Source organism: Hyla sarda, chromosome 7, assembly GCF_029499605.1.
Source record: "Hyla sarda isolate aHylSar1 chromosome 7, aHylSar1.hap1, whole genome shotgun sequence".
NCBI classification, from domain to species: Eukaryota; Metazoa; Chordata; class Amphibia; order Anura; family Hylidae; genus Hyla; species Hyla sarda.
Genome location: NC_079195.1, coordinates 9,159,743 through 9,180,153, shown reverse-complemented (window position 1 = coordinate 9,180,153; position 20,411 = coordinate 9,159,743). Strand labels below are relative to the sequence as shown.

Here is a 20,411-nt window from a genome sequence, read left to right as displayed (position 1 = left end):
TAAGATCAGGCACCTCCCCATTTCCAACTCGATAACCCGTCTGCATTCAACAGGAGCGGTAAAAAGGACCGCCACCCCACTATATGGCTCAGCTGCAAGAGACCAGTGGGAGGGGCCGCGCCTCCACTCTCTCCTGGCTTTTACCAGGGAGGCTAGATCTGACAACCTGGTCTCTTGCAGATACAAAATGTCGGCTTCAACTCTGCCGAGAAAATCAAAGGCTGCAAATCTAGCCATATCAGACTTAATGCTGGCACAGTTAATGGATGCCAGCGTCAATGGGGTGAGTGCCGCCATCCTGAGTGATAGAGTTGGATGGCCTATCCCCTTTACCTCTTACCCTTCTTCTTCCCCCTTCCCCATCAGAAGAAGACCCCCTTTCCTTCTTTTTAGACCTCTTTAGGGATGCTGACATATCCATCCCACGATCCTCATCTCCTGACCCAGGGGCCACCTGCCCTCCCAAGGAAGTTACCTCAGAAGGAACAGGCTCAGCACCTCCCGGAGGTTCCTCCGCCTCTGAACAAAGACTCTCAGCCTCCCCCTCCAAAGAAAGGGAAGAGTCCTTGCCAAGGGCCCGATACCTATTGGATAGAACGATCAGAGGGGGGTTGGTCAGGCTTTTCCCAGGCACTTGGCCTGCAACACCGGAGGAGGAAGATGATGCCCTGAGTACCCTCTGGCCCTGCCTCCTTCTGCCGCACTTTTGTTTTTCCTTTTGCCCTTTCCCATCTTCCTCATCCAAACTTTCATATTGAGAGGAACTTGAGGAAATGGCCCTATTTGCCTCCTCTTTACGAAGTTTCCTTATCTCTTCACCTAACTCGGCGTCCCCAAGAGCCTCAGCTGTCTTCTCTGAGCCAGCGTCGGGAGCAGGATCCCGGACTACACCTTCTACCAGGGAACTTTCAAGATCCCTGCTCCTTCTGCGCCTCTCCTCCCTCCTAAGCTTAGAGGGGCTCTTGTTCTTAACTTTCTTCATTGGCTCTAGTGCCCCTTCTCCTCTGCTGGTCCCCACCCCAGATGAGGCAACCTCACTGCTCTCCCCATCCCGGGTGGTCACAGCATTGGAGAATGAGCGGGGACACCGGCTAAATGGGTGACCAAGGTCACCACACAGGTTACAGCGAATCTGGCCACAGGTGGCAGCCAGATGACCCTCCGCACTGCACAATGCGCACATCTGCTTAGTGCAGTTTGCGCTAAAGTGTGTGGGATCACCACACTTGTGGCACAGCTTCGGCTGTCCCTGGTAAAAGACTTGGATCCTATCGCGGCCGAGAAAGGCGGCTGATGGAATGTGTGCGACAGTGTTACCTGAACGGCGGAGGCGGACGGAAAACGTCCAGGCTCCAGACCAAATGCCATGTTCATCCAGATTTTTCTTGGGGACGTCCGTCACCTCCCCATACCTGCTCAGCCAGGTCATTATGTCATAGCAAGAAAGAGACTCGTTACGTGTCAGAACGGTCACTTTCTTGACAAAACTCTGGCGGGATACCGCCTTCACAGCGAAATCCTGCCAGACAGGCTCGTCCTTCACCAGTGCGTGATTAGACCAAAAGAGCTCAAGCCCTTCTGGCTTCACAAAACTGATGTCGAACTCAGAGGTACCGAAGGGGTGGATCAGAGCAAAGATGTCATTAGCCCTGAATCCCATCTGGAAAAGAAGCTCCACAACTTTTGCCCTAGAAGGGCATGCATCACCGCCTCTCCATACCAGACGGGCCACATTCCTCCGGCCACGCTCCTGCCCGCTTGTTGGAAGGGACCAGACCACCTCCCCATTATGCTCTCGGAATGCCCCAAGTCCATGTCTTTTTATCCAAAAAGACAAGTCGACCTCCCGGTCCTCTACCTGGAGCGTTCTATCCCCTCTCCTTAAAGCCTCCAGGAGGCGCTGTTGCAAGTTACCTTCCCCTGGATTAAGAGATGAGGATCCCCTGGGACCCCCAGCAGCGACATTAGCATAACTCCTTATTGGAGCAGTCGCTACCGGGGGGGCAGCCGGACCGACACCACTCCCCCCAGAAACAACAGTAGAGGCAGTAACATTATACATAACACTTGTGCCTGTCTCCTCCTGCCTAGCTGCACTAGACTGGCCGGGATGTAATCTTGCTGGCTTTATGATGCCGGGCTTTACACTTGCATCATTGGCTTCATTGGGCACACTCAACCTTGCAGCAGTCTTCCCTTTAGGAATATCGGAAGAAGCTGCTTTGTCGCATACTTTGCCCTCGGCCTCCGCCAATACCTCGGCTTCAATTTCTTTAACTGCTACTAACATTGCATGGGTTGTATCATGTCCATGTTCCTGTGGTACCAGTCCTCCACCGCCAGCTCCACCCACAGCAGCCCCACCACAGCGCCACAACTCAAAAGAGCCAGACACCGCTGACTCGGCCGCCGAGAATGGCGCTTCGGTTCCAGACACCTGGACACTCCCCCCTTTGCCTGCAGAGGAGTGCCCCGCAGTGGCAGACCTGTTCTGGGAGCTGCCCTCTCCCTTGTCTTTATAATTGCCCGGCCGCCCGAGCTCCATACCAACCTCTGCCACCTGGACACTCCCCCCCTCACCTGCAGAGGAGTGCCCCGCAATGAAAATATCCCCTAACTGGGGACATGCTACCTTGTCCGCAACACTGTCCGGCCCCTTGGCCGCATCTTTGCCGGTGCTGGCCCCGCTACTATGACAAGGGAGGTCAGCGCTTTCCCCCATCTTTACTGTATTATCCCCGGTGTTCTGGCCCCGCTCCACATTTGCAGAAGGGGGGACAGGCAGATTACCAGGGTCTGCACCCTGAACTGACTTTGCAGCCGGCCCAGGGTGCACAAAAGGAACATAAATCATGCTTACTTGCTCAGATGTTTTTTTCTGTCTTTTCTTCTTCTTTTTTATTATTTGTTCCTCTCCAAGGTCGTCGCCAAAACTAAAATTATCCAAATGCATGGGGGACTCCATCTTTACAATTTGTGCCAGCAGGGCACCACCACAACCCTCCTCCTCCTCGCCAGCACTCTCGCCCGATGAAGGTGGTAATGCCACTTGTCCTGCAGGTAGACTTGCTTGGGACATGTTCACACCCTGCATTGGCTGCGGCTTGGCTTCCACAGCTTCCCCACTTGCCAGCACCTTAGCCTCTTCAGCCTCCATTTCTTGGACCTCATCCTCACTACTGCTCTCATCTGCTGAACAATCACCCCCAATCTCCTCTTCTTTTACTGGGGATTTCATCCTGGAGGAGCGATCCTCATTAAGAAGTTTCTCCCTAAATAAATCGCTCCCCTCCAGGACAGCCATTCTCCTCAGCTCAGTCTCCTCCAGCTCCAGCCTCAAGGACTTAACCCTTGCAGAGTACTCTGGTTTCCTGCGCTTGGTAGTTGTGCTCACCTGATACTTTGCAAACTTTAGCTCCTCTCTCAGCTCCCTCAGCTTCTTCCCAAGGAGTTCGTACTCACCAATCTTGGCAGCAAGTCTGGAGCTGTATGTCGCCATAGACTCCTTGGGTCTTCTCTGGCCCCACTGCTCCACAACCTGGCTCTTGGAGGAGCTCTTCTGTGCTGCAGAGACCTTCTTTAAACCTGTCTTGCTTGCAGGCTTTTCTTCCTGGCTGAGAGCCTTGCGGCTTCCAACCATTGCTGGAGGGATAGAATCCACATCGCTGCGGACCCTGCCAGATCTTCTAACCCCTCCAGCCGGGGCACTGGCTGGTAGCTTTCCCTCTACACCCCTCGCCAGCCTGGACCGAGGAGTGGAGGTCAGGGGATTCATGCTGATGGCTCCCCCAGGAATCTGCCACCTTCCTGGGAAAGCAGGTGGAAAAATCAGCCTCTCTCCTCTGGAAGTCTGGAGTCTCAGGAGCTCAGCAACAGACACACCTAGCGACCACACCCTCCAGAGCTGCACTCACTATTCTGCTGGTGAGGTCACTGTGTACATACATTACATTACTTATCCTGTACTGACCCTGAGTTATATCCTGTATTATACCCCAGAGCTGTACTCACTATTCTGCTGGTGAGGTCACTGTGTACATACATTACATTACTTATCCTGTACTGATCCTGAGTTATATCCTGTATTATACTCCAGAGCTGCACTCACTATTCTGCTGGTGAGGTCACTGTGTACATACATTACATTACTTATCCTGTACTGATCCTGAGTTATATCCTGTATTCTACTCCAGAGCTGTACTCACTATTCTACTGGTGAGATCACTGTGTACATACATTACATTACTTATCCTGTACTGACCCTGAGTTATATCCTGTACTATCTCTGTAGGTAAGAAGGTGGCAGTGTCAGAGAAGCCGATCCCCCCTGCAGAGCCTCCTGATCCGGCCATCAGGGGCGCTCTAGCGCTGTCTGCGGTGTCACTGGCTGTAGCAAAGAGCAGCGCGGCCCTCCGTGATATCCCGCTGCACTCGCATATAGCAGCGTTACAGCAGCAGCAGGTAACATCTTTAACATCTCCCTAATTGCCGCTCACACTCCTCATTTACATATTCACAGCATTGTGCCCCCCCCTCTCATTTACATAATTGCGAGCATTGTGCCCCGACTCCCCCCCTCCCCCTCATTTGCATAACTTTAATAAACTTTCCTTCCCATGTTCAGGGGCTTTGTCTGCCTCCAATAACACTAAACAATACCGAGCCGCGTGAACATCGCCCCCCGAAGGGTAAAAACAAAAACTCTAAAGTGACATTTCTCTTCTGTGTTCCTTAATGCAGCCGCCCCCGGAGCTGGCGATCCCGACGCCTCTGATCTCGCTGCTGAGCTGTGGAAAATCCTCTCCCGGAAAACTCAACCTCATGAAAGAAATCATGGTGATCCCAAAGCCGGGGACGGCCACGGCACAGGTTTGACCCGCTCCAGGCACATTACACACGTAGTTAACCCCTCCTCCTCTGTCATAGCGGTCATGTGACATCAGCAGCAGCGGCAATAGAGGATTTCAACGTATATATAGGCAGCCCATTGGTTTCAGTGGTAACTGTAATACTTCATGTCTCCTGTGGTGGTGTTTTGAGTCAACACCTGACTCTTCATCAGATCCACCATGTACTATCTCAGCGTTTCCCATCCCGGGTGCCTCCAGCTGTTGCAAAACTACAACTCCCAGCATGCCCAGACAGCCGATGCCGGGAGTTGTAGTTTTGCACCAGCTGTGGTCACTCTGGTTGGGAAACACTGCACTGCATCTGATGAAGAGTCAAGTGCTGACTCGAAACGCGTTCCTGCAAATGTGTAAATAAAATGTGAATATCCCGAGATGAGATAATATTCTGCGCTGTCACTTCTCCTCCAGAGCCTGGACCTGATCTCGTCCCTCCAGACACTGATCCTGAAGCAGATGGAGGCGCAGAGCAAGGGAGGAGTAAGTGCAATCTGTATACTGTATATGCTACCTTTATACTGACTTATGTTTCACCGCACCTGTATACTGACTGTATATACCACCTCCTGTATAGTGACTGTATATACCACCTCCTGTATACTGACTGTACACACCACCTCCTGTATACTGACTGTACACACCACCTCCTGTATACTGACTGTACACACCACCTCCTGTATACTGACTGTACACACCACCTCCTGTATACTGACTGTTTATATCACCTCCTGTATAGTGACTGTATATACCACCTCCCCTGTATACTGACTGTATATACACCACCTCCCCTGTATACTGACTATATATTCCTCCTCTCCTGTATACTGACTGTATATACCACCTCCTGTATACTGACTGTATATACCACCTCCTGTATACTGACTATATATACCACCTCCTGTATACTGACTATATGTTCCTCCTCTCCTGTATACTGACTGTATATATACCACCTCCCCTGTATACTGACTGTATATAACACTTCCTGTATATATACCACCTCCCCTGTATACTGACTGTATATAACACTTCCTGTATATATACCACCTCCCCTGTATACTGACTGTATATACCACCTCCTGTATACTAACTGTATATACCACCTCCTGTATACTGACTATATATTCCTCCTCTCCTGTATACTGACTGTATATACACCACCTCCCCTGTATACTGACTGTATATACCACCTCCTGTATACTGACTGTATATACCACCTTCTGTATACTGACTATATATACCACCTCCTGTATACTGACTATATATTCCTCCTCCCCTGTATACTGACTGTATATACCACTTCCTGTATATATACCACCTCCCCTGTATACTGACTGTATATACCACTTCTTGTATATATACCACCTCCCCTGTATACTGACTGTATATACCACCTCTCCTTGGGTTGGGCATTAGTCATTCCCCGTTACATGGTAATTAGTCGGGGGGCAGCGTGCGGTATCGGCTGTGTAGATAATGACCCCCTGCTGGTGGGAACGCTCAGTAATTCGGCAGTGGCTGCTGGTTCCGTGTATTTTCTGCACCCCCTTTTTATGCTGCCACTGATGGCATTACAAAACCGCGTGGGATAATACAATTAACACCCGGTAATGGCTTCAGGGCAGACAATACACCTGAGGGGGGCGCCGGCGCCGAGCGCTGTGTAACAATGACAATTTATTTTATTCACGTCTCTCTCTGTGGTTACACAATCCACCTGTCCCTCATCTCCTCCGTCCTGCAGGGGAGAACTGCGCAAAGAACCTCCAGCACTGCTTACCGAAAATAGACGCGTATATAGAGCTATGCTATGTGTGTCCATATATACTGTGTGTACATCTATACTTTGTGTGCAGTGTGTATGTACTCTGTGTGCATATGTATACTGTGTGTGCATATATATATATATATATATATATATACTGTGTGTGCATATATACCGTGTGTACATATATACTGTGTGCTCGGATGCCCCTCTTGGAGGGGTCAAATGTGTCTGGAGGAGGACAGAAGAGTCTGGAGCAGGGCAAAGGAGACAGAGGGGTCTGGAGGAGAAGACAGGGAAGTCTGGAGGAAGAGAGAAGAGCCAAAAGGAGGACAGAAGGGTCTGGAGGAGAACAAAAGAGTCTGGAGCAGGACAGAGGGGTCTGGAGGAGAAGGCAGAGAAGTCTGGGGGAAGGCAGAGAAGTCTGGGGGAAGGCAGAGAAGTCTGGGGGAAGGCAGAGAAGTCTGGAGGAAGGCAGAGAAGTCTGGAGGAAGGCAGAGAAGTCTGGAGGAAGGCAGAGTCGTCTAGAGGAGAAGACAGAAGTCTGGAGGAAGGCAGAGGAGTCTGGAGGAAGGCAGAGGAGTCTGGAGGAAGGCAGAGTCGTCTAGCGGAGAAGACAGAAGTCTGGAGGAAGGCAGAGGAGTCTGGTGGAAGGCAGAGGAGTCTGGAGGAAGGCAGAGGAGTCTGGAGGAAGGCAGAGGAGTCTGGAGGAGGACAGGGGTCTGGAGGAGGACAGGGGTCTGGAGGAATGCAGAGGAGTCTGGAGGAGGACAGGGGTCTGGAGGAATGCAGAGGAGTCTGGAGGAGGACAGGGGTCTGGAGGAATGCAGAGGAGTCTGGAGGAGGATAGGGGTCTGGAGGAATGCAGAGGAGTCTGGAGGAGGATAGGGGTCTGGAGGAGGATAGGGGTCTGGAGGAATGCAGAGGAGTCTGGAGGAGGACAGGGGTCTGGAGGAGGACAGGGGTCTGGAGGAAGGCAGATGAGTCTGGAGGAGGACAGGGGTCTGGATGAGCTTTTTCTTAGGTCTGGGGGACCCTCCCGTCCCTCGTGGTCTGACATATATAAGAATAAAGTGAGATAGAAGCCTGTGATTACAGGGCGCTGTGAGAACACGAAGGAACGCATCATAGTAAATGACCCCTCTTAGGGTGGGAGAGGTCAGTATGAGGCTGTGGGGGGATAACGTGAAGTACAATAATAATTACATTGAGCGATTTGTCAGTGAAGATTTTTTTTTTGTAGCAGATTTTAATGGCGGCTGCACGCGCTAAAGTGCTGCGGGTCAGACCTCTGATTTTCGCTGTTGCCATTTCCTGATTTGCGTTAAGTCGTCTTCTGTTTATTCCAGCAGTCGGTAATGAAGAGCGTGTCGCCGCTGGGCTGCCTCGTCCTCGCCTGCGAACGCTTGGATCAACCTCTGGAGTTAATTCGAGACGCCTGCGAGCAGCTCGGCCTAGAACTGGGAACGGACGTGTATTTAGCCATAAATTGTGCGGCCCACGAATTAATGGACTATGTAAGTAGCGAGTCGCGCTGATTAATTGAAAACGTTTTTTTAATACAAGTTTGGTTTAATTTGTTGCTTGTGACCTTTGACCTTATTAATTTTCCTGTTTAGTGTGTGCAATAAAATGCATCTTCATGTCCCCCCTCCCCCTACAGAACAAAGGGAGATACGAAGTCACCAGCGGAACCTGGAAGAGTCCGGATGAGATGGTCGAGCTGTACGTGGATTTAATAAAACGGCACGCCGCCATCGTAGCGTTACTGGATCCTTTCAGGAAAGAGGTACCGTATTTTTCGCCATATAGGACGCACCGGCGTATAAGACGCACCCAATTTTTAGGGGCAAAATCTAAAAAAATTAAGATTTTGAACCCAATAGTGGTCTTCAACCTGCGGACCTCCAGATGTTGCAAAACTACAACTCCCAGCATGCCTGGACAGCCGTTGGCTGTCCGGGCATGCTGGGAGTTGTAGTTTTGCAACATCTGGAGGTCCGCAGATTGAAGACCACTGCATAGGAGGTAATACTCACGTGTCCCCGCCGCTCCAGACCCGTCACCGCTGCCCTGGATGTCGCTCCATCGCTGTCTCCGTCGCTCCGGAACGTCTCTGCTGCCAGCCGGGTATCCTCGCTCTCCGTCGCTGCCATCACGTCGTTACGCACGCCGACGCACGTACGTGACGACGTGATGACGAGGAAGGAGAGCGCCGGCCATACGGGGGATCCCTGAACAGAGAAGACACCGAGGAGGCAGGTAAGGTCCCCCCCCGGTGTCCTGTAAGCACTAACCCGGCTATTCAGTCGGGCTGTTCGGGACCGCCGCGGTGAAATCGCGGCGGTCCCGAACAGCCCGACTGAACAGCCGGGTCACTTTCCCTTCAGACGCGGCGGTCAGCTTTGATCGCCGCGTCTGAAGGGTTAATACAGGGCATCACCGCGATCGGTGATGTCCTGTATTAGCCGTGGGTCCAGGCCGTTGGTGGCTGCAGGGACCGCCGCGATAGGGGGTGTATTCGCCGTATAAGACGCACCGACTTTTTCCCCCCTAAAAGAAAGAAGAAGAAAAAGTGCGTCTTATACGGCGAAAAATACGGTAATCCTGTATAAATTGTGATGTCATCACACCACACGTCATGTGACTGCGAATGATCCTCGATAGCCGTATAATATTCAGTAGGGGCCACATTGTGACATAAGGCGGCAATAAGAATGCTACCTGGAGCTGTTTTATTATGAGAAAAGATTATACCAGGGCAGATGTAATGCAAACCCAGCCTCTGCAGAAGAAGGAATGTCATGTCAATCACTCATCTGAAGAAAGAAGTCCATCAACAGCCAGGTGAATTTACAGCAGACTATCACACAATCAGTGAGGTTGCAGCACCTGCTGTATTCATTTTCCATCTGCTTCTCTGTATATGACAGGAAGATGATGATATAGCTGTAGTGGGGGATCAGAAGTGATTACATCACTCAGGAGGTGGGACTAGATCTTACAGACAAGATCCAGCCACGCCTCCTGAGACAGCAGAGGATGGTGCGTCATCTCGGGAGAGAGGGAGGAGCCTCTACCAAATTAACAATGAGATAACACAACTTCCTATCAGAAAAGAGGGAGAAGCTGGTAAAACAACACCACACTGACAATGAGAGGACTACGCAACTTCCTGTCAGGAGAAAAAGGGAAGAGCAGCTAAGCTGCTGAGACAACACCACACTGACATTGAGAGGACTACACAACTTCCTGTTTGGAGTGAATCAAATAAAAACATGCTAAAGCCAGTACAATTTGTAATATATTCGTTGATTTTTAACAATAATTTGTTTTTCCTTAGTCCTGGGGTATTTGGACCTATCGAATGTTAATGACGAAGAAATAAGAAAGAAATAAGAAATAAAATGTAAATAAGAAGAAATTCATTAGTAAATTAATTAAAATAAATAAACCCGCCCCCAAATGCCCTATAAAGAGGGAGACCACCATAAGTTCACTGTGTAAATGACAAGTAGAAGAAAATAATTGCTACTGTTAGGACTAAAGGAAAACAAATTATTGTTAGAAATTAACGATTTCTGTAAGTCCTAACCAGCAGCTCAGATGGGGATTTAGCGAGTAGAATGCCCCATGGGAGGGTCCTCATGCTAGGCAGAGGACAATATTTTCTGCACAAAACAAGAAATACTGGAGATTCTCGAATCTTCCCTATAATGTGAAATGAAAGTAGAGGGAGAGCTCCAAGAGGCAGATTTGCATAGGAGTTCCGGAGGCAAAAGGCTCCTTTCCGCAAAGGATGTTGCAACAGCGCTGGTAGAATGAGCGTGCAAAAAATCTGGTGGCTTCAGACCCTGGGACAATAACGATTACCGAATGGCTTCTTTCATCCAATGGCTAATCGAAGGTTTTGATGCCGTGAAACCTTTCCTGGCTCCAGAAAATAGGATGAGAAGATTTTCAGCTTTTCTTAAAATCCTTGTATCTATCCAAGGAGATGTGGAGACATCTCGAAATGTCGAGGTTATAAGGACCTCTTTCTTTGCTGAAGGAGGAAGGGGAGGATAGCTGTTACGCGCTCTGGCCGCACACGCTGGCTGTGAGCGCATGGTCCCGTTACTTGCTGCTGCTGGCGGGGCTTGGACTCTTATCGTGGGACGCGCAGGCATACGAGCCCCTGGTGCTTCTCCTACCTCTGCTCCAGCACACGTGTCCCTGTCCCCTAGGGCGCATGTGCGCCGGAGCTTTAAAATTTAAAGGGCCAGTGGGCCCATTAGTGTAAGTCACCTGTGGCTCATTGATAAATTCCTCCACCCTCTTCACTTCCCTGCCGGATCTTTGTTGAATTGAGCCCAAGAAAAAGCATTCCTGTTATTGCTTTGCTGTGTATCATACCCTTTGTTCCGTAACCTGACCTTGCTCCTTGCCGTCTGCCTACTGACCATTTGCTACGTTCCTGACTACGCTACTGTGCCGCCTGCCCTGACCTTCTGCTATCCTGACTACGAGCTGTCTTATCCCTCCTGTGCCTCGCATCTCCTCAGCCTCCTGTGTGGTGGAGCCGTGCCAGGGGTAGCAACCTGGGTGCCGCCTGCCGCAGCAAGTCCAGCCCGCTCAAATTGACGTAGTAAACAGATGCCGGGCAGTGGCTTCTTAGTAGCTTTTTCAATGGAAACAGCAGCAAATGTTCATTTAACCGATAGGATTATATAAATCAATTGGTGACATAAGTTATATTTAGGCTGGATGCGTTTCAGAACCGCCTTAGGTTCTTTCCTCAGCAGCAGTGAGCTCTCAGCACGGCCCCAGCCTAAACTAACTAAAACAAGCGGCAGAGACCATCTAGGAGTGAGGAGGAAAAGACGTCAGAGAGGTCACTTCCTCCTAAGATGGCCGCACCCACGGAACGGAGCTCCGCACCAAGCAGCACAGAACACATGAGAGGCGAATCAGGGAGACAGAGTGCCGCCAGAAGTACTGAAGAGGGGAAGAAAAAGTCATCACCCCAGACCAAAAAAGTCTTACAAAACAATAAAAATCCAGGAGAAGTAAAAAAATAGCAGGAAATCTCCAGAGGGAGATCACCATAGGTCCTACTGTCCGGGAGGGCAGAAAAAACACAGTGACCTTATGGTGGTCTCCCTCTTTATAGGGGCATTTGGGGCGGGTTTATTTTAATTAATTTCTTCTAATTTATGTCAACGACATTCCATAGGTCCTACCAGTTCGAGGGGGGGTGAAATACCCCATCTGTGCTACTGGTTAGGACGTAAGGGAATAGTGAGTTATATCTTGGGGTGGTAGTTTAATTAAAATTCCAATATTTGATACCAGAATACCCCTTTACAAAAATAATCAATAAACAAATAACAATCATTGTCTTCTCACATGACATCAAATATCTGATATCTGACCGGTATCCACACTCAATGGCAGCTCTCTTGTGACCTCTGACCCCTGTAGTAAATTAGCAGCAGAGGCCTCCCTCATCTTGTTGCAGCTTCTACCTGTAGTAAATCTGATCTTTACTTAAAGGGGTACTCTGTCCCTGGCATTTTATCCCCTATCCAAAGGATAGGGGATAAGATGTTAGATCGCCACAATCCCGCTGCTGGGGACCCGGGGATCGCTGCTGCAACACCCCGCTATCATTACAGCTCAGAGCGAGTTCACTCTGTGCGTAATGACGGGCGATACAGGGGCTGGGAGCAGCTCGACGTCATGGCTCCGCCCCTCATGACATTACGGCCCGTCCCCTTAATAAAAGTCTATGGCAGGGGGCGTGACGACTGCCACGCTCCCTCCCATAGACTTGTATTGACGGGACGGGCCGTGATGTCACAAGGGGCGGAGCCGTGATGTAACAATGCTCCGGCCCCTGTATTGCCCGTCATTACATGCAGAGCGATCTCGCTCTGTGCAGTAATGATAGCGGGGTGCTGCAGCAGCGATCCCCGGCAGCGGGACCCCGGCGATCTGACATCTTATCCCCTATCCTTTGGATAGGGGATAAGATGTCTAGGGGCGGAGTACCCCTTTAAAGGGGTACTCTGCACCTAGACACCTTATCCCCTATGCAGAGGATAGGGGATAAGATGTCTGATGGCGGGACCCCCGCGATCTCTGCTGCGGCACGCCAGACATCCGGTGCATGGAGCCAACTACGCTCCGTGCCAGATGACTCCACTTATGTTGACCACGCCTTCTCAAAGCAAGTCTATGGGAGGGGCGTGATGTCCACGACGTCATGAGCCTCCGGCGCTGCACCTGATGCTCTAAACGATACACAGGGAGCAGCACGGAGATCGCGGGGGTCCCCAGCAGTGGGACCCCCGCAATCAGACATCTTATCCTTTAGGGCAGTGGTCTCCAACCTGCGGACCTCAAGATGTTGCAAACTACAACTCCCAGCATGCCCGGACAGCCGTTGGCTGTCCGGGCATGCTGGGAGTCGTAGTTTTGCAACATCTGGAGGTCCGCAGGTTGGAGACCACTGCTTTAGGGGATTAGATGTCTAGGGGCGGAGTACCCCTTTAAGACCCAGAAGCCGATCGCTTTTGCCTTGATCCCCGGTGGTGACCCTCTCCATTATCTTTTTGTATCCATACAGGACAAGCAGCAGTGGGAGGCTCTGGGAAAAGCTGTCGGCTCCAGATGTTACCTGATGGCAGACGTGGCATCGGGATCGGTGGTCGGCCTCCTGCAGGGCAGTAACGCCCCTGTCTGCAGCGGCCCCATCCTTAAACTGACCAATGAAACCACAGTGTCCGACCTGCTGGCTGCCGTGCGGCTGATTGAAGGTAAGATGAACAAATTGTCCGTACAAAGAGGAGACATAATGGGGTCCAAACTGCTCTGTTACAGGCCGATGTGGCCTTATACACATATAAGGGGTTAATAGCCAGCATAGGGACATTACATGAGGGTCTGGTGTATGGATGCCTTGAGAAAGGCTTCGGTCCCGAAACGTAGCGTTGGGGTGGTGTCCCCTCGGGAGCACTTTGATTAACCCCTTAAGGACGGGACCATTTTTTACCTCTATGACCAGGCTTTTTTTTTTTTTTATGGTGTACACTGTGCGGTAAAAGTGATGTTATATTTATTCTGTGGGTCGGTACGATTATTGCGAAGCCCATTTTATGTCGCTTTCCATGTTCTTTTTCCTTTTCTGAGCAAAATTCTATTTCTGCCATTCATTTTCCAACAGCCGTAACTTTTTTATTTTTCGTCCGACGCCATTGAGTGAGGGCTTATTTTTTGCGGGATGAGCTGTGCTTTTTATTGGTATCATTTTTGTGCTACGTGCTACCTTTTGATCTTTTTTATTCTACTATTTGTACCAAAAATGGCGAATTTCACGCTTTTTTTATGTTTTTTTTTTTTACGGCGTTCATCGTGCGGGATAATTTACATTATAGTTTTATAGTACAGAACATTATGGACATGGCATCACCTATTATGTATATGATTTGTGTTTTTTGATTTTTTTTGGTGATAATACAGGGCTTTTATTGGAAAAGGGGCATTTTTATTTTTTTTTACACTTCATACTTTTATTGAAGAACTTTTTATAAAATTTTTTACACTTTTTACAGGTTATACTATGCTGTAATACATTTGTACTGCAGCACAGTATAGCCTGATGAGCTGCAGACCTCTGGCTGGATCTCACAGGCTTCCGTAGCAGGCAGACAGGAGGTCATGATCTGACCTCCTGCTGCCATAGCAACCAACAGCGACCCGCCATTGTAATGCGGCGCGGCCGTTGGAGAACAGGGGGAGAGCGCTCTCCCTGTCAACACCATAGATGCCGTGATCAGGATTGATCATGGGCACGGCATCTATGGGGTTAAGGCTGGGTTTACACTAGGGATCGACAGATATCGTTTTTTTAGGGCCGATACCGATAATCGGTGGAGGTTAGGGCCGATAGCCGATAACTTATACCGATATTCCGGTATAAGTTATCGGCTATTTATCCCCCTGCGACACCGTTGCAGATCATTGATTTAAAGCGGGTGCTTTAAATCAATGCACTGCAGTGGCTTTTGTGGTGCCATAGGCCGCCGCCACCGCCTCCACCCGCTTCTCTCCCCCTGCCTGTCCGGGTGGTCCGGGCCATCCTTCCTGTAGTGTCCGGCGGCATTCCGGGTGGAGGGTGAACCGGTCCGGGCTGTACTTCTTCTCCGGGGGTCCTCTTCTCCACTCCGGGCAGGCTCCGGCCTAGTAAAGCAGCATAGACGCCGCTGCGCAGTGACGCCCGTGCGCAGCGATGCACCTGACGTCACGGCGTAGCGGCGTCTATGCAGCGTTACTAGGCCGGAGCCTGCCCGGAGTGGAGAAGAGGACCCCCGGAGAAGAAGTACAGCCCGGACCGGTTCACCCTCCACCCGGAATGCCGCCGGACACTACAGGAAGGATGGATGGCCCGGACCACCCCCATTACGGGTAAGTTTAATTTTTTTTTTATTGACTCGGAGGGTGGGGGAGGGGTCCGACCGCAAAAATCCATACCGTGGGAGAAAAAAAAACGGTATCCGCTTCATACCGGTATACCGCCCAGCACTACGGTGGGGGGTGCGACGCGGTGCGGTGGGTCGGGGGGGCGGTGCGGGGGGCGGGGCATTATCGGCTTATCGGCAAGGTAATTGCCGATACCGATAAGGCCCAAAATCGTGATTATCGGCCATACCGAAAATCGGTCGATCCCTAGTTCACACCACGTTTTGTTAAATACGGTTCCCGTATACGGCTGGGAGGAGGGGGCGGGGCTTAATCGTGGCGCCCGCACTCAGCCATATTCGGGAACCGTATTTAATGCAGGTCTGTGAGCCGACCGGAGTGAACCGCAGCCTCCGGTCGGCTTCGTTTTCAGCCGTATGCGGTTTCCCGACTGTAGGCAAAAACGCGGTCGACCACAAACATTAAATACGGTTCCCGAATACGGCTGAGTGCGGGTGCCGCAATTAAGCCCCGCCCCCCCTTCTCCCAGCCGTATACGGGAACCGTATTTAACAAAACGTGGTGTGAACCCAGCCTAATGCTGCCGGGACCGGAGCTATCCCGGCTCCGGCAGCTGCGGCGGAACTCCGGCTATGATTGACAGCCGATTCCAGTCGCCGATCTCCTGCACTGCCCGCGGCAGTGCCGGAGATGACTATGACGTATGCATACGTCCTATAGCGGGAAGGGGTTAAGTATGTTCTACCTTGTTTCTGATTAGCTGTACCTGTAGCCTTTTTTTAGGCACTATTGGACTTTTGTGAGTTAATACTCTTCACTTTGTTTATTTATGTCTTTTTCTACTAGTTCTCATTGTGACCTGAGGGGTCACCCTTGCTGTTCTGTCCCCCATTTGGGTGGGAGTCCTCTATTTTTATGTATTCATGTTTGATTGAATAAAGTATATTTTGTATTTTTCTTTAACCCCTTAAGGACCAGGCCAATTTTCACTGTAGGACCAGAGCGTTTTTTTGCACATCTGACCACCGTCACTTTAAGCATTAATATCTCTAAAACACTTTTACCGAATATTCTGATTCTGAGATTGTTTTTTTGTGACATATTCTACTTTATTTTGGTGGTAAATTTTCGTCGTTACTTGCATCCTTTTTTGGTGAAAAATCCCCAAATTTCATGAAAATGTTTAAAATTTTGCATTTTTCTAACTTTGAAGCTCTCTACTTGTAAGGAAAATGGATATTCCAAAAATGTTTTCTTTTTCTTCACAAATACAATATGTCCCCTTCATGTTGGCATCATAAAATGAACATATTTTTACTTTTTGAAAAAATTAGAGGGCTTCAAAGTAGAGCAGCAATTTTCAAAAATTTCATGAAAATTGCAAAATCTGAAGGGACAGATGTTACAGAACTACAACTCCCAGCATGCCTGGGCAGTCTAGGCATGCTGAGAGTTGTAGTTTGGCAACATCTGGAGGGCTACAGTTTGGGCACAACTGTAACAGTGGTCCCCAAACTGTGACCCTCCAGATGTTGCAAAACTACAACTCCCAGCATGCCCAGACAGCCTTTGGCTGTCTGGGCATGCTGGGAGTTGCAGTTTGGCCTTCTTAGTGGTTGCCACAGTAAACATCACTTTACTTTCACTTTCATTCCCCCCCCCCCCCAACGTGGCTTCCTTACCTAAGCCAGGATCCAGCAGTCTGCAGCGACGATCAGCTGTTCCCAGGCATCTTCTCCCCATGTTCCCCCTGACATCCAGTCGTGGGCAGAATGGGGGGTTGCCATAGCAAACCACTGTCCTGCTCTGCCATTGGTCAGAATCAGTTCTGACCAATAGTAGGGGATAGGAGGAGATCGCATCACTGCGACCTCACTCCTACCCTGCAAGATGATCTGGGCTGTCACTGACAGGTCAGATCATCACTATTTTCACTATTTTCTGAATTGACATGCGATTTTCTGCGATCGCCGACATGGGGGGGGTCTCAGGACCCCCCTCCTCTGCATTTGCCTCGGACGCCTGCTGAACGATTTCAGCAGGCGTCCGGTTACGCAACCCACGCGGCGGGATGCGAAATTCCCACGGACGGATGAGTACGTGCCTGGTCCTTAAGGGGTTAAAATGGCTCCAATCTATTTTGTGTTGTATCATTTGCCTATGGGAGATTATTAGCTTTTTTCGGAGATAGGTGGGTTACTATCTGTGAGGATTATATATCCCCAGTCATTTACTATAATGATTCTTTTTGGTTTTGGTTAACACCCATTTTTTTGGTGTCTGTGATATTCTATATTTCCTAAGCAATCAAAGACGTCTTTAGATCACGACCCCCTGTAACTTGTCATTCTTCCTCCAGGAGAGAAGCGTCTGACAGTTCTGGGGGGCACGTCTGAGGAGAGTGCGGAGGACGGCATCGTAGATCTGGTAAGGTTTTGTTCTTATAATGAGATTCTCCGTCTCCAGTGACTTCATGCCCTGATCACATGGGAGGAGGAGCCTAAGTACCCCCCAATATCATACATATAGGAGGAGCCGAGTACCCCCCAACATCATACATATAAGAGGAGGAGCCTGAGTACCCCCCAACATCATACATATAGGAGGAGGAGCCTGAGTACCCCCCAACATCATACATATAAGAGGAGGAGCCTGAGTACCCACCAATATCATACATATAGGAGGAGGAGCCTGAGTACCCCCCAACATCATACATATAAGAGGTGGAGCCTGAGTGCCCACCAATATCATACATATAGGAGGAGGAGCCTGAGTACCCCCCAACATCATACATATAGGAGGAGCCTGAGTACCCCCCAACATCATACATATAGGAGGAGGAGCCTGAGTACCCCCCAACATCATACATATAGGAGGAGCCTGAGTACCCCCCAACATCATACATATAAGAGGAGGAGCCTGAGTACCCCCCAATATCATACATATAGGAGGAGCCTGAGTACCCACCAATATCATACATATAGGAGGAGGAGCCTGAGTTCCCCACAATATCATACATATAGGAGGAGCCTGAGTACCCCCCAAGATCATACATATAGGAGGAGGAGCCTGAGTACCCCCCAACATCATACATATAGGAGGAGCCTGAGTACCCCCCAATATCATACATATAGGAGGAGGAGCCTGACTCCCTGCCCTGATCACATGGGAGGAGCCTGACTCCCTGCCCTGATCAGATGGGAGGAGCCTGACTCCCTGCCCTGATCACATGGGAGGAGTCCAACTCTTTGAACCAAAACACATGGGAGAAGCCTGACTCCCTGAACCAATCATACTGTGGGAGGAGCCTGACTCACTGAACCAATTATACTGTGGGAGGAGCCTGACTCCCTGAACCAATCATACTGTAGGAGGAGCCTGAGTACCCACCAATATCATACCTATAGGAGGAGCCTGACTCCCTGCCATGATCACATGGGAGGAGCCAGACTCCCTGAACCAATCATACTGTAGGAGGAGCCTGACTCCCTGAACCAATTATTCTGTGGGAGGAGCCTGACTCCCTGAACCAATTATACTGAGGTGCCTGACTCTCTGCCCTGACCAGATAGGAGAAGTAGCCTAACTCCCTGAATCAGTCTGTCAAGGGGAGGAGCCTGACTACCCTTCCATATCATACAGTTAGGAGGAGCCTGATTCCCTGCCCTGATCACATAGGAGGAGGAGCCTGACTTCCTGAATCAATCACATAGGAAGAGTAGCATTAATTACTGAATCATTCACACAGGAGAAGCCTGATTCCCTGCCCTGATTACACTAGAAGGGGAGGAGCCTGACTCCCAGAATTAGGCACACAGGAGTCTGACTTTTTGCCCTGATGACACAGGAGGAGGAGCCTGACTCCCTGCACTGATCACACAGGAGGAGGAGGAGCCTGACTCCCTGCACTGATCACAAAGGAAGAGGAGAGCCTGACTCCCTTTAGTGATTACACAGGTAGAGGAATCTGACTCCCTGAACTTTTTAGAGGAGGAGGATTCAGATCCCTGATCACACAAGAGGAGGAGCCTGATTCCCTGCACTGATCACACAGGGGGAGGAGTCTGATTCCCTGCACTGATCACACAGGGGGAGGAGCGTGATTCCCTGCACTGATCACACAGGGGGAGGAGCCTGATTCCCTGCACTGACCACACAGGAGGAGGAGCCCAATTCCCTCCACTGATCACACAGGAGGACGATTCTGATTCCCTGCACTGATCACACAGGAGGAGGAGTCTGATTCCCTGCACTGATCACACAGGGGAGGAGCCTGATTCCCTGCACTGATCACACAGGGGGAGGAGCCTAATTCCCTGCACTGACCACACAGGAGGAGGAGCCCAATTCCCTCCACTGATCACACAGGAGGACGATTCTGATTCCCTGCACTGATCACACAGGAGGAGGAGTCTGATTCCCTGCACTGATCACACAGGGGAGGAGCCTGATTCCCTGCACTGATCACACAGGAGGAGGAGCCATATTCCCTGCACTGATCACACAGGAGGAGGAGCCATATTCCCTGCACTGATCACACAGGAGGAGGAGCCATATTCCCTGCACTGATCACACAGGAGGAGGAGCCATATTCCCTGCACTGATCACACAGGGGGAGGAGCCCGATTCCCTGCACTGATCACACAGGGGGAGGAGCCCGATTCCCTGCACTGATCACACAGGGGGAGGAGTCTGATTCCCTGCACTGATTACACAGGGGGAGGAGTCTGATTCCCTGCACTGATCACACAGGAGGAGGAGCCCGATTCCCTGCACTGATCACACAGGAGGACGAGTCTGATTCCCGGCACTGATCACACAGGAGGAGGAGCCCGATTCCCTGCACTGATCACACAGGAGGAGGAGCCCGATTCCCTGCACTGATCACACAGGAGGACGAGTCTGATTCCCGGCACTGATCACACAGGGGGAGGAGCTTGATTCCCTGCACTGATCACACAGGAGGAGTCTGATTCCCTGCACTGATCACAAGGGGGGAGGAGCCATATTCCCTGCACTGATCACACAGGAGGAGGAGCCTGGATCCCTGCACTGATCACACAGGAGGAGGGTCAGGGCAAGGTTTAGCATTTGAGGCCCTTTTTATATTGCGGTTCAGAAGCTAAACACTAATAATGTATAGACCTGAAGGGCAGGGTCTGTGGGTTGTGGTGCAGGTTATAAATTGTTATATTGCTGTGATTACACTTTAGTTTTTAGCTGCATCGCGTATTAGGAAAACCACAACTTTCCCCTGTGGTCGCAGTAAGTGTTTT

The 20,411-nt window shown here is 50.4% G+C and overlaps 1 protein-coding gene across 1 annotated transcript in view; it reads left to right on the top strand.

Moving 5' to 3' along the window:
• Positions 1-17,562, top strand: part of ENO4 (enolase 4) — a gene marked incomplete at its 3' end in the record, with an annotated part of 34,122 nt that extends 16,560 nt beyond the window's left edge. Inside the window, 7 exon segments of the mRNA XM_056530001.1 lie at positions 4,292-4,461; positions 4,741-4,869; positions 5,319-5,387; positions 8,022-8,189; positions 8,336-8,461; positions 13,283-13,472; positions 17,495-17,562. Coding sequence (XP_056385976.1) covers positions 4,292-4,461; positions 4,741-4,869; positions 5,319-5,387; positions 8,022-8,189; positions 8,336-8,461; positions 13,283-13,472; positions 17,495-17,562 — 920 coding nt within the window.
• Positions 17,563-20,411: the final 2,849 nt, after the last annotated feature.